The sequence below is a fragment of the Sebastes umbrosus genome, chromosome 5 (genome assembly GCF_015220745.1).
Source record: "Sebastes umbrosus isolate fSebUmb1 chromosome 5, fSebUmb1.pri, whole genome shotgun sequence".
Classification (NCBI taxonomy): Eukaryota; Metazoa; Chordata; class Actinopteri; order Perciformes; family Sebastidae; genus Sebastes; species Sebastes umbrosus.
The window spans coordinates 24,354,511-24,368,857 of record NC_051273.1 but is presented as its reverse complement, the minus strand read 5'-3'; the positions used below and the strand labels follow the sequence as shown (position 1 = coordinate 24,368,857).

The 14,347-nt window shown below is 39.5% G+C and overlaps 1 protein-coding gene across 1 annotated transcript; it reads left to right on the top strand.

The window, feature by feature from the left end:
- Positions 1 to 1,230: 1,230 nt before the first annotated feature.
- Positions 1,231 to 7,775, top strand: si:dkeyp-51f12.2 (uncharacterized protein LOC100151460 homolog). Its single transcript, XM_037771299.1, has 2 exons — positions 1,231 to 1,947; positions 6,354 to 7,775. The coding sequence occupies exons 1-2, from the start codon at positions 1,631 to 1,633 to the stop codon at positions 6,589 to 6,591; spliced, it is 555 nt and encodes a 184-aa protein (XP_037627227.1). The 5' UTR covers positions 1,231 to 1,630; the 3' UTR covers positions 6,592 to 7,775.
- Positions 7,776 to 14,347: the final 6,572 nt, after the last annotated feature.

Here is a 14,347-nt window from a genome sequence, read left to right as displayed (position 1 = left end):
GAATACTGGCAGATACAGTATGTATCTGATTTGACCCCTTCATTATTCCCCATTCCTGTGACCATTTTGAGGATCATATTTAATACTAATTTACCCTTATTGTCAATAATAAATTAATAGCAGGGCTGTATTAGTTATACTGAGGTCACAAGTTGTCCCCCCTATCCCCCTTAAAACTAAAATTAAGTGATTTTCTTTTAATTGTTTGGACTTTTTAGAACTTATTTTGTTTGATCAGTTAACTGCTCCATTACTCTCTTTTATTTTGTTTGTAGCCATACTAGCAGCATGGCAAGATCTGTCAGTGCATCACTTTCATCCAGACTGACATACTGTACAGTTTTTCTGCTTTCACACTGAAAGTAAATGCTTAGACATCAAAACCTCAACTTTTGTAACCGTGACTTAAACAAAGGCACCGCAAGTACAAACACATTATCTGCCTCGACTTTGTTTGCAATTCTGCAACACACTTTTTGCAAAACACTACACACACTGTTTCTAACATTAGACACGCACGTTCAAGACTGAAATCTTTTGCAATCACTGTGAAAACACTATTCAAAACATAACAATCAGTCTGAGCCTTATAACACTACAGATAGATCTCAGGTATAAGTTCACCTCTTTTGTGAGAACTTTGCAAACATGGTAATATTTCCCAAGTAATAGAACTTTTGCTCCATTCATTTGGGGGTATTATTGTGTGAACGTTGAAAGCCTTATATTTAACATAAAACTGCTGTTGCAGAGTACTTTATAATTATAACTATTCTGCAATTTTCATTCTTTAAAAGTCACCAGAATGAAGGAAACTCAACGCTTTGGTTTCGAAATCTTTGAGGTCTCGAGGTTGGCAAGAGGGCGACTTCATTCTCTGCTCAGGTAGACATTACTCCTCTCTAGTTTTACATAGACAATAGTTGTTTGCTGCTATGTTAATGCTCTGGATATCGTATTGATTCATATCTGTCATCGGCCTGCAAATAAACTCAACTGCCAAACATCCAGCTCTTTTCTATTTGAATGTTGTAACACAATGAGGCTACAAAAGCGCGTTATTTTGTTAAAGGATGTAGACCTAAATTATTTCATGTCCAATATGTCCATTTATGTTTAGAGAAATTGCTGTCTGTCTCTGTCTCTCTCTCTCTCTCTCTCTCTCTCTCACACACACACACACACACACACACTTCAGACACATTAGACAGAGGGAGGGTGGGGCGCCAGTAAAGATTTCTTAATGGGCTCTGCCGTCCTCTCGTCCATCTGCCTTGATGATAAACACAGCTAGTCCACTTTAGCCTGATGCGCATCAAAGCCTTCACCGTTTTATTTTTCTTTAATCGCCTACAAAACATTCATTTGTTCACTTTTCCTCAGGAGCTGGAGATCTACAGAGTGAGGACTAACACTTGGACTTTATGATCAGCAGGTTTTTTTTTTTTAACAATATGGGAGATGGGAACAAATGAGCTTTTCCTTGTCATATTAAGACTCTTGTAACTAAATATTTTGGATGTCTGGTCAGTGTCAGAGCGCATGAGGAGCAGTGGGACTGTAGTGACACTATCCAGCCGGTCACAGCCTTCACAGTAACCTCAGAGACAGTCACAGCCCCCGGAGGAGGATGCCTTCCCTGCACCACGGAGCAATCTTCGTCGGAGCCTTCCTCATTGTGACAGGGGGCTCCACAGCCTTCCTGGCCTCGTACCAGAGCCGCCTGCAGGCGTTCTCGCTGTGCTGTGTGGTGCTGGGGGTGGTCATGCTCATCCTGGGGCTATTCTGGGCTATGAACAGCAAAAGTGCCGCAAACTACAACCACCAGGAGTTCGACCCGGAGTGTCCACATTATCCGTACAACGACTACCCCAACTTCGGCAGCCATGCCCTCTTCACACCCCCAGGGAGCCGCTTCCCAGAATCCCAGTCGGTGTTTCTGCCCAGGTGGGTGAATTGATTGATTACTGTTTTGCACAGTTCAATCTGTATTAAGTATGACCAATGTTATCCTAGAGCTAGAAAATAAGACTCCATCTATTTATGGATTTTCTTTACGGTACTGTACTGTATAGAAAACCAGTCCCTAAACATCGTTACTGTCCACTTTACCATGTTGTCTAATTCATTCTCCCTGTTGCAGCTCCATATTTGATGACATCAGAGGTGCAGTTATCAGTTTTCAGGGTCCGTTAGAGATAGAGCTGTTCATAAGAGGCTTCCCACAGACCTCAACAACTGCAACTTTTCAAGAGAAATGCCCACTATGTGTTATTTCTCATTAATTCTGGTCAAAAATATACATCTATCCTTCCATTATCTGTAACCGCTTATCCTAGTAAGCGTTGCAAGGGATGGTTGGAGCCGATCCAAGCTGACATTGGGCGAAGGCGAGGTACACCCTGGACAGGTCGCCAGACTATCACAGGGCTGACGGGCAATTTAGAGTCAACAATTAACCTGCATGTCTTTGGACTGTGGGAGGAAGCCGGAGAACCCGGAGAAAACCCACGCGAACACATGCAAACATACAAACTCCACCGTGTTGCTCTCAAATATACATATGAACCTTCAAACTTGGAAGGAAAAAAAAAAGCCATCTTGCCTTCCGCAGGCCGTGCTCAGCCCTGGATGACACAGTCCTTTAGTGATAGTTCAACACCGCCCACGAGCGACAGTTATCTAAATATAATCACGACCAATGAAGGAAGTTAAAGATATGAATTGCCATTTGAGGAAATACACTTATTTGCTTTCATGATGGAAGTTAGGTGAGAAAATTCATACATGTCTCTATGCTAAATATGAAGCTGGAGCCAGCAGCAGTCGGTTATCTTAGCTTAGCATAAAGACTGGAAACAGGGGGAAACAGCTAGCCTGGCTCAAAAAAAACATGTCAAAACGACAATTATGCATTAGACTATGGTTGTATCTGAATTTGCTTACTTACTAACGTACTTGTTACTACATAGTCAATCAGTATGTACTGCATACTGCCTACTAAATTAATGATTGTTCACACTGAAGTAAACTCAAGCCGAGCTTCCACTGAATAAAAATTGTTCATCACAAATGAAAATCAACATGACCTATTCCACTCAATTCAATATTTTCCAGTATTATTTCAAGGCAAATTAAAATTATAAAATATTTTAGTGTTAAATATGGTTTCTATAGCAATTATCCTAAAAGTGGGGTCCGTGGCATTCTGTGAGGGGTTCCGCGAAATAATTACCTACAGACGTAGGCAAAGTTGTTGGTAACGTTCCGTTAAAGAGAGAAAAACCCACAATGGTCACTGAAATAACTTGAAACTGACAAAAGTAATAGTAAATAAAAATTCACTGAAAATGAACTAATGAAAATCAGATATTGTTTTTGAATTATGGTTCAGCAGAATCATTCAAAAAAACAAACTAATGAAACTGGCCTAGACAAAAATGATGATAACATTAACTTAATATTTTGTTGCACAACCTTTTGAGGCAATCACTGCAATCAAGTGATTTCTGTAACTCTCAATGAGACTTCTGCACCTGTTGACAGGTATGTTGGCCCACTCCTCGTGAGCAAACTGCTCCAGCTGTCTCAGGTTTGAAGGGTGCCTTCTCCAGACTGCATGTTTCAGCTCCTTCCACAGATGTTCAATAGGATTTAGATCAGGGCTCATAGAAGGCCACTTCAGAATAGTCCAATGTTTTGTTCTTAGCCATTCTTGGGTGTTTTTAGATGTGTTTTGGGTCATTATCCTGTTTGAGGACCCATGACCTGCAACTGAGACCAAGCTTTCTGACACTGGGCAGCACATTTCGCTCCAGAATGCCTTGATAGTCTTGAGATTTCATTGCACCCTGCACAGATTCAAGACACCCTGTGCCAGATGCAACAAAGCAGCCCCATAACATAACCGAGCCTCCTTCATGTTTCACATTAGGTACAGTGTTCTTTTCTTTGGATGCTTCATTTTTGCGTCTGTGAACATAGAGCTGATGTGACTTGCCAAAAAGCTCCAGTTTTGTCTCATCTGTCCAAAGGACATTCTCCCAGAAGCTTTGTGGCTTGTCAATATGCATTTTGGAAAATTCCAGTCTCGCTTTTTTATGATTTGGTGTCCTCCTGGGTCGTCTTCCATTAAGTCCACTTTGGCTCAAACAGTGACGGATGGTGCGATCTGACACTGATGTACCTTGACCTTGGAGTTCACCTCTAATCTCTTTGGAAGTTGTTCTGGGCTCTTTGGTTACCATTCGTATTATCCGTCTCTTCAATATGTCATCAATTTTCCCCTTGCGGCCACGTCCAGGGAGGTAGGCTACAATCCCATGGACCTTAAACTTCTGAATAATATGTGCAGCTGTAGTCACAGGAACATCAAGCTGCTTGGAGATGGTCTTATAGCCTTTACCTTTAACATGAAGGTCTATAATGTTCTTTCTGATCTCCTGAGACAACTCTCTCCTTAGCTTTCTGTGGTCCATGTTCAGTGTGGTACACACCATGATACCAAACAGCACAGTGACTACTTTTCACCCTTTAAATAGGCAGACTGACTGATTACAAGTTTGAAGATACCTGTGATGCTATTTACAGGACACACCTTAGTTTAATATGTCCCTATGGTCACATTATTTTACATCTTTTCTAGGGGTACCATCATTTTTGTCCTGGCCAGTTTCATTAGTTTGTTTTTTAAAATGATTCTGTTGAACCACAATTCAAAAACAATGTCTGATTTTCATTAGTTCATTTTCAGTAAATTTTTATTTATTATTACTTTTGTCAGTTTCAAGTTATTTCAGTGACCATTGTGGGTTTTTCTCTCTTTAACGGAACGTTACCAACAACTTTGCCTACGTCTGTATAAATGATAAAATTGTGATGTATCATTAAAAAGTGCATATCTACAGATGGGGACCATTTGCACCAATAAAACAAGAATATTTTGTCCATTACTCCCACCCACGTTAGCTTTGGGCTAATAGAAACTCTGATATGATTGTGACACACAGCAATAAGTCCATTATTTTTAGGTTGAGGCACTTACTGACAGTCAGCTTTAGACTGGTATGTTTAAATATCTGTATTTATAACGACTATGTCTATGGCTTTTTTATGGCAGAAATTTCCTAGTGTTTCCGCTGGTTACCTTCTGACAGAACCATAGATGTGGGTCATTAGGGGCCTACTACGCCTACTATGTTGTGAAAGTGAAACTTAAAAGCAACACATTCTAACATGTTGTAAAATTGAATGAAACATCACGTTTTGAACACAAACAAAAAGGCTTCTTTAGGTTTAAGCAACAAAACTACAACTTCTTTAGGTTAAGGCAATAAAAGTACAACTTCTTTAGGTTTAGGCAACGAAACGACGACTTCTTTAGGTTTAAGGCAACAAAACTACAACTTATTTAGGTTTAGGCAACAAAACTACAACTTCTTTATGTTTAAGGCAACAAAACTATAACTTCTTTAGGTTTAGGCAACAAAACTACAACTTCTTTAGGTTTAAGGCAACAAAAGCACAACTTCTTTAGGTTTAAGGCAACAAAACTATAACTTCTTTAGGTTTAGGCAACAAAACTACAACTTATTTAGGTTTAAGGCAACAAAACTACAACTTCCCTTCTTTAGGATCAGGAAAAAAAACACTTTGTTAAGTTATGGGAAAAACATTGTGTTTTGGGTTACAATAACTACAAACACAAAGACAACTACACATTGTTGGTTTCACACAGGATGCGAAGTCTGGTCTCCTGGGTGCTCCTGTCATAATTATTACGGTCGCGAGAGGTCACTGTTGTGTTCTTTTATACCTTCTTTCGGTGATCTACAATGTAAATAGATGATAAAACCTACTAGTAGGCGTAGTAGGCCCCTACTGACGCACATCTATGGGGCTTATAGCAAGTGATAACGCCTATAGCCTGACAACAGTCTAATCGGCTGTCTCATCTAACTCTCGGCAACAAAATGAATAAACGTTTTTCCCAAATGTCAAACTATTTCTTTTAACAAAGTAGTACTCAGGAGCTAGTGATGTTTTAATCCAAACTTTCTGCAGGTTTTATTCGAAACAAAAGATCTGATTATCTGCTGCTGTTAGGTTAAAGGTGTGTGTATACATGGCTCATGTTTACCGCTGTGATTCAAAAGCTTTTCATCATCCTGCACAGCCAAGACGTCCATTATACCTCTGTGAAACCCAAATCCAGTATTTGGCAGGAAACACAACTACAGACAGAATATGACTCCATCTGCTATCATCTGATCTCTACAACCGCCTCACAAACTGTGTTTCCCACGTGATTGTTTTTAGATGATTTCTCACTGCCGCTGTTTTCTCGAGTGCAGGACGATGGAACGCCACAGACAAGGCGCTCGTGGTGAGGATTTCGACTACCCTCCCATGGATCATGGTGGTTTCAGTCCATCGCCTCACCCTCCTCCGTGGCAGGAACCCCCGCCTCCCTACGAAGTTGCCATCAAGACCACGTGCAGCTCTACACACCTGCGGCGGGCGTACTCAGACACACACCTGGCCTCAGAGCCCCTGTTTGGACGGTCAAGAGAGATCAGCTTTGAGGTGTGACGCTGGACGATACGGACGCCCCGGCTCTCCGCACATCACACCGACGGATAAATAGTCTGCATGGGGCTTTTAACTCAGACTCTGCAATAGCTGTCTTCTGACAGACAAACAAACTTTATCAAACACTTGAAGCATGCTTCTTTCTGATGTCGACCAGTGGGTCCTAGCATGCTTTCCCCAACTTTTCTGTAATTACAATGCAGGTGTACACACATATCTTAATATATGGTGAAGTGAAGGGTAGATCACACCGAATTCAGCCTTAACAGGACTAAATAAAGCACCAAAGTAGAAGTGTGAAAAACGTCAAGTCGTGGTTTTACGGGGTGCTATTTTTTGGCAGGTTGCAGTGACTTCCAGTCATTATGCTAAGCTAAGCTAAGCTAACACAGACCCATTGATGTATTGTGTGGTGCCTTCAAATGGGGTTGTGTTTACCGTGTTTACCGTGTTTACGAGATGGGAAGTCGTGTACACGATATGCATGGCATTCAAGTGGTTAAGTTAACACAGCTGCAGTAACGTCAATATTAGCGTTACTGTTGCCGTCTAGAAGTCACAGAGGCTAACAATTTAGCAAGCTAGCAAGTGAGTAGCATATTGCAGTAAATGCAAAGGCATAATGACAGAGGAAAAAGATGAGGGAATATCTCATTTTCCTCATACATATTATAAAATTACCAAGAAAAACAATATACAACTAAAATTACATTATATTAACTTATTATGCACCGAAAAATGAACTTTAATGGGCTCCGCCATTTCACGTCACAAATCGCGAACTCTGAGCTTTCAGAAACTTTCCACTTACGAGGTCGTGAATACGACATGAGGGGGGTGTTCATATGGACTAATCTCGTAAACATGGTAAACACGGTAAACACGGTAAACACGACCCCATATGAATGCACCAATAAAAACTGGATACTGGACCTCAAGATGGCACCTATTCATTCCAATGAAAATTACAGTGCGAATAGACCAAAAAAGTTTTCTAACTTCTGGGTATTCAGTTGTATACGGCTCACTGAATATGCGTAGTAGCATTTCTACCTCTGGCCTCGTTGCCCCATAGACTTTATGACATCACAGATTTTTAAATCACTTTTCTCGGCTCGAGGAAACTTTTACAAATATGAAACCTTCATGAATCAAAAATTCAGAATATAAAGAGTCATATTCAACCTTGTTTGCAGTTTGAGGTGTCCTGTGAACAGTTTTACAGACGTCTCTTTTAAGATTGTGGTCTATGGGGATTTATCACTGTAGTATCGCGAATGGCCACTAGAAACAAAACTGGAAGCCATGCTGAGCGACTGCATCGTATCCAGGTCTAATTATACATCCATGCACAGACCGAACACAACAAGCACAAGTCACATCTATTAACAGTGAAGAGGATTAATTTAAACAAACACTTCACTGACTCAGAGCACCAGATATTATACATAAAAGAACAAAACCCTAACCCTTTACTTTTAATCACTTATGAGATTAAATTACATTAACGTCTTTGAAGTAACATCTTATTTGCTTGGCAAGATAGTTTGCTTTTTATTAGAAAGAATAATATATTTCTTTAAAGGCAGTCAATTAGCTCAACGTATCCTCATACAAAGGTTCGTATGATATCTTATGAAAAGTTATTCCTCATTTTTTTGTTCTACGTATGTACCTCAACACGTCATACAATCTTTTCAAAATAGACCTCTGTCTTCAGAGGAAACAACTTGGTTAGGTCTAGGAAAAGATCGTGGTTTGGGTTAAAATATACTTGGTTAGGTTTAGGCAACAAAACTACTTGTTTAGGTTTAGGAAAAGATTGTGAAAGTGGTGTTACTTAAGTACGGAAGTTACGTGACTTATATGGGATACGAAAACCGGACTCCTGGGCCAAAGTCTGTTGTTTTTGGTTTAGACGTATAAAGAGCATTTGTCGCTCTTTATACTTCTCAGTTCAGGATTACGTGGTTTACATACAAATTGATTTTGTGAGATACGAATTACAGTACAATTACTTTTTGTAGGTATATATACCTACGAACGGTGTATGAGAACAGCCTGATTAGCTTACGCTACTTGGTAGCTGACAATCGCTTCCATATATGGTGGAAAATACAGGCCTGGTCTCAAATTATCTTTATTAACTGAATTTAATTGATAGTATTACATGGCTTTGTTGAATACTCGATTCTGATTGGTCGAGCATAGCGTTCTACGGATTGTTATTTCTTTATAACACACCGTTGCTATGGGCGCAGTTCTGATGTCGGACTCTGGAGGACCGTTTTTGTGTCAAATTATTGATTTCTTAAGTAAGTAGCTGTGTAATAAGTGGGATAATGTACAGCTAGCGGGTCATTGTTGTGATGCAAGACCCTTTGTGTCAGGGCATCGTCCTGTCTGTGTTTATTTCACAACAATGACCGGCTCGATGTACATTATCCCTTACTGAAAATACAGACAATAATAACGTTTTATAATAATATAATGTTTTCTAGTAAAGCTACTAGTGCTTTGCAAAAGCTTTAAACTGATACTGATATAAAGCTGAGCTTTATATTAAATTGGTGGTCATAACCGTGGTAATGGCAGACCTCCACCTGCAGCAGGTTAGTTTAAAGGGATAGGTTGGATTGTTTTTAAGTGGGGTTGTATGAGGTACTTCTCCATAGTCAGTGTATTACCTACAGTAGATGGAGTTTAGAGAAACAGACAGGAGTACCAACACGGGAGCAAAGCAATGTACTGATGCGAACGGAGGCAGCGGCAAAACATATTTTAGACACCTAAAAACATCAATATCAGTTTAAGCGTACGCTATTTTTAGAATATTTTCACCGCTTTACCTTGCTGTCAGACAGCCCTTTCTGACGCAGAACTGAAGCCGTTATCTATGCTCTCTTCAAAGCCACAAGACTCCATTGAAGAAACAGTCATTTTACCTTGCAGAACGCAGGAGTTGCTGGTCTACCGCTGCCTTCATCGGTTAGTTTGTTTGTGCTATTATATATATTTATTACACGGCTTTGTTGAATACTCAATTGTGATTGGTCAATCATGGCGTTCTATGGTCTGTTATTTCTCTATAACAGACCGTTGCTAAATATAACAGACCGTTGCTATGGGCACAGTTCTGATTTTGGACTCTGGAGGACCATTTTTGTGTCAAATATTTGATTTCTTAAGTAAGTAGCCGTGTAATAAGAGGGATAATGTACAGCTAGCGGGTCATTGTTGTTAAATAAACCCCTTCAGGGTGATGCAAGACATCGCCCTGTCGGGGTTTATTTCACAACAATGACCCGCTCGCTGTACATTATCCCTTACATATATACTGACTATGGATAACTACCTCATACAACCCCACTTCAAAAAACATCTGAACGATCCCTTTAAGGGGCATCAGTTGCCATGGTAACAGAAGCACACAGGAAATCCAGGATTTGCTTGAATTTCAGCTCAACAAATCTGGATAATCCTCCTCTGTGGGATCCCCATGGTGACAGCAGGGGACAGTTTTCTTTTGGGTTTTTTTTGTCCGTCAAACAACGCAGTGATCTTTTGCTCTCTGTGGGAATGTCTGAAAACATCATCATGAACAAATGTTTTCTCCATCAGGATTGGTTTAGTTTAGTTTATAGTATTTATATCAAGGACCATATACAAAAATACATTAATCTCAAAAAAAGAGAAATGATGCTTTGTACCAGATTTAGCTCATTTCCATCTGATTATGCTTCATCACAGGACGGACACTTAGGGAAACTAGCGTTTGTGTGCCACACGTGTAGTTGTCAGCTTGATGAAAGCAGGGGAACGATGACTCATCTGACCATATGAGTTTTTCCACCACTCAATAGACCACTGCAGCTCACTGGCAACACGGCTTGAGCTTTAAGTAATCATAGAAGCCCTCTATTTTAAAGGTTAAGTGTTTTTGCATATTTTAGTAAAGGAAAACATAATACATTATTTTCAGACATTTTTAATATATTTTTCCTTCCTTCTAGACTTCCGTTGATATCCATACATTTTAACTGAATGTGCAAATCAACTTGCAGAGACTTGCTTGGGGAATCCATCACAGTGAAATACTTACTTTTAAAACACCTTTGGTATGAGACATTCAGGTGCTGGTGGGAATCTAAAATGTGAAAATTCAAATATGGAAGTTGAGGAGGAAAAAGATGCTGTTTGGAAGCCACCTCTCAAATTTTTAAATCTTGCATATTGGTTGACTCCCACCAAGACATGATTGGACCAAAAGGGGAGAATTTTCAACACAAATGAATGCAATGTATGACAAATCTTTGTCAATCACAAATAATTAAAAGGGATAAAGGTGATTTGTTATCCAACATGTCCTCATACAATGGTTTGTATATCTTACGAAAAGTTATATTTAATTTTTCGTGCGTTTTCCTACGAATGTCCAGCAACACGTGTCAATTTCCCCTCATTACATTCATACAGTCTTTTCAAAATAAACTTCCATCTCCACAGAAAACAACTTGTTTAGGTTTAGGCAACAAAACTACTTGGTAAGGTTTAGAAAAAGATCGTGGTTTGGGTTAAAATAACTATGGAAGTGGCGTTACTTAAGTACGGAAGTTACAAATATATATATTTAGAATATTTTCACAGCTTTACCTTGCCGTCAGATAGCCCTTGTCTATCGTTGTCTATGCTCTCTTCAAAGCCACCAGACTCCATTGACAAAAACAGTAATTTTACCTCGAGGAGCACGGGAGTTGCTAGTCTACTGCTGCCTTGATCGGTTAGTTTGTTTGAGTTAATATGTATACACTGACTATGGATAAGTACCTCATACAACCCCACTTCAAAAAAATATGAACATTTAAGGGCATTGGTTGCCACGGTAATAGAAGCACACAGGAAATCCAGGATTTCCTTTCATTTCAGCTCATCAAATCTGAATAATCCTCCTTTGTGGGATCCCCCTGGTGATTCTCGTCTATCAAACAACGCAGTGAACCTTTGCTCTCTGGGAATGTCTGAAAACGTCATCCTGAACAAATATTTTCCCCATCAGGATTGGTTTAGTTTAGCTTATAAAATGTATAAAAAAATACATTGATCTGTATTAACTCTCAGCCCTCACACGTCTGTTATACTGAATTATTTGTGTGAAGGAGTCCAACAGCCTTCACCAACTCTGAAATAAGATGCTTCCCTGATGTGATGACCACAAATATTGTGATCTTTGACAGCACAAGGACGACTGACTGCTGACACACACACACACACACACACACACGCACACACAGACAAACACACACACACAGACAAACACACACACTGCTGCAACAGGAGAGCTGATATGAATCACAGGATTACAGATCCACCTTGTTGTTTAGGACTGTTTCTTTTATACCTCTGAATATGCATGCTTCTATGACTTTGTGCTTGGAAAAGGAAACTCAAGGGAATATCTTGCACTATGTTTTTAATGTGTGTGTGTGTGTTCAACTTTATTTAATAAATCAGTGATTAAAGACAGACTCTTTAAGGGCGGGTTCATTATTTTAGGGGTTTTCCCAGTGGTGTTCCTTATGTATTCAAATCCGAATATTAAAATGTTGGTCTAAGATGTCAAAATGCTATTTTCCCTTCAAGTCCTTCTAAAAACTTTGTTTCCCACATGACCTGAGGTAGGTTTCTGCATGATGCTGCTGCTACATATACAGTATATGTACATCCTTATATTCAGTGTATTAACGATACATACAGTTACTTGAATGGTGGTCAGCATGCTCCCAGTTTGAAGCACAGATTTATAAAGACAACTGGATAAAGCGTTGGAGGCTGTCCCTCTGACCCCATTGATGGGTCAGGAATCTCTGCATGGTATCCTACACACATTTTTGGAGAAAAATAATAAACCCAAAAAAGCACCATGGGCCCGTCTACCCAACTTTCTTCCGTCATACAGGCTTTGTGCATCCTCCTCCAACAACAAGTGACGCACGTGTCAATTTCTACTCCAGTCTTTTTGAAAATAAAACTACTTTGTTAGATTTAGGAAAAGATCGACTTGGTTAGGTTAAAGAAAAGATCGACTTGGTTAGGTTCAGGAAAAGATCAACTTGGTTAGGTTTAGGCTACAAACTACTTAGTTAAGTTTAGGATAATATTGACTTGGTTAGGTTTAGGAAACAAAACTACTTAATTAAATTTAGGAAAAGATCGACTTGGTTATATTTAGACTACAAACTACTTAGTTAGGTTTAAGAAAAAAATTACTTGGTTAGGTTTAGGCTACAAACTACTTAGTCAGGTTTAGTAAAAGATTGACTTGGATAGATTTAAGAAACAATCTACTTAAGTTTAGGAAAAGATCGACTTGGTTAGGTTTAGGAAACAAACTACTGAGTTAAGTTTAGGAAAAGATTGACTTGGTTAGGTTTAGGCTACAAACTACTTAGTTAGGTTTAGGAATAGATCAACTTGGTTAGGTTTAGGAAACAAACTACTTAGTTAAGTTTAGGAAAAGATTGACTTGGTTAGGTTTAGGCTACAAACTACTTAATTAGGTTTAGGAAAAGATCAACTTGGTTAGGTTTAGGAAACAAACTACTTAGTTAAGTTCAGAAAAGATCAACTTGGTTAGGTTTAGGAAACAAACTACTTAGTTAAGTTTAGGAAAAGATTGACTTGGTTAGGTTTAGGCAACATAATTTAATTATTAATTATTATTTAATTTTTAATCACATTTGCGGGGAAATTTACAAGTTTAAGAGAAACTGAGGGCTCGAGAGAAAAAGGCAGATTAAATCCATATTTCGTATATTTTGACGCATCTACTGTATATTGTGAAAAATTGAGAGATCGGCTGTCAAATGAAGGTTCATGATAATTGATTTGTGATTGAACCTCTCCATGCGCTTATTCATAATCAATAATAGTTCCTCTTAGTCCAGAGGTCAGCAACCTGCGGCTCCGGAGCCACATGCAGCTCTTTAGCTCCTCTCCAGTGGCTCCCTGTGGATTTTTAAAAATGGAAATGAATAACTGTTTTTTGTTTACATTTTTATTAATTATTGTTGTAGGTCTAATGTACGACGGAGTATTAGAGCCTGTTGGATTTATTATGTACAAAAGTGCTTACAATGACCTGCAATAACCTGATTGTTGGATTTGTTGTGCATGAAGTGTTTGCAAGGACAGGGAGGCACGCGGGAACTGCATGCTCTGTTCTTTTTGTAAGGTCAAGGAGAGAAAGGAGTCAGAAGGAGAAACAAAGAAGAAGATATGCAGCAGAAACATCACGTGCCATAAGCTCATGACTATTGATATTGTGTAAACCATAAAAACGCTGGATCAGGGATAGCTCGGGGTTCAGACTTCGCGAACTGACCCATGCACTGTATGTTGTCAGGGACACGTAGGTTGGATCCAGATATCTGTAAACTCTTTTATTTTTACTTATGCAACATTGATTGTTCGGAATAAATTGTATTATTATGCTTTAACCCGTCTGTTTGGAAATTCTCTTTGTCACACAAGATTAACCAACACGTAACTGGGCCTTGACCTCTTGGAGGTAGAAGGCCAGTTCCTTCAATTGGTGACCCCGACGTGATGTTTCTGAAGACAGTCACGTGCCCAGTGATCCGGGCTTCCGCAGATGTAACAACTGCCTCCTCTTGGTTGGGCATACCCCCTCCCCCTGCCTCCTCCTCCTCTCCCTCTGCCTCTATTCCGGCCTTCATGATAAGGGGGCTGCTGATAT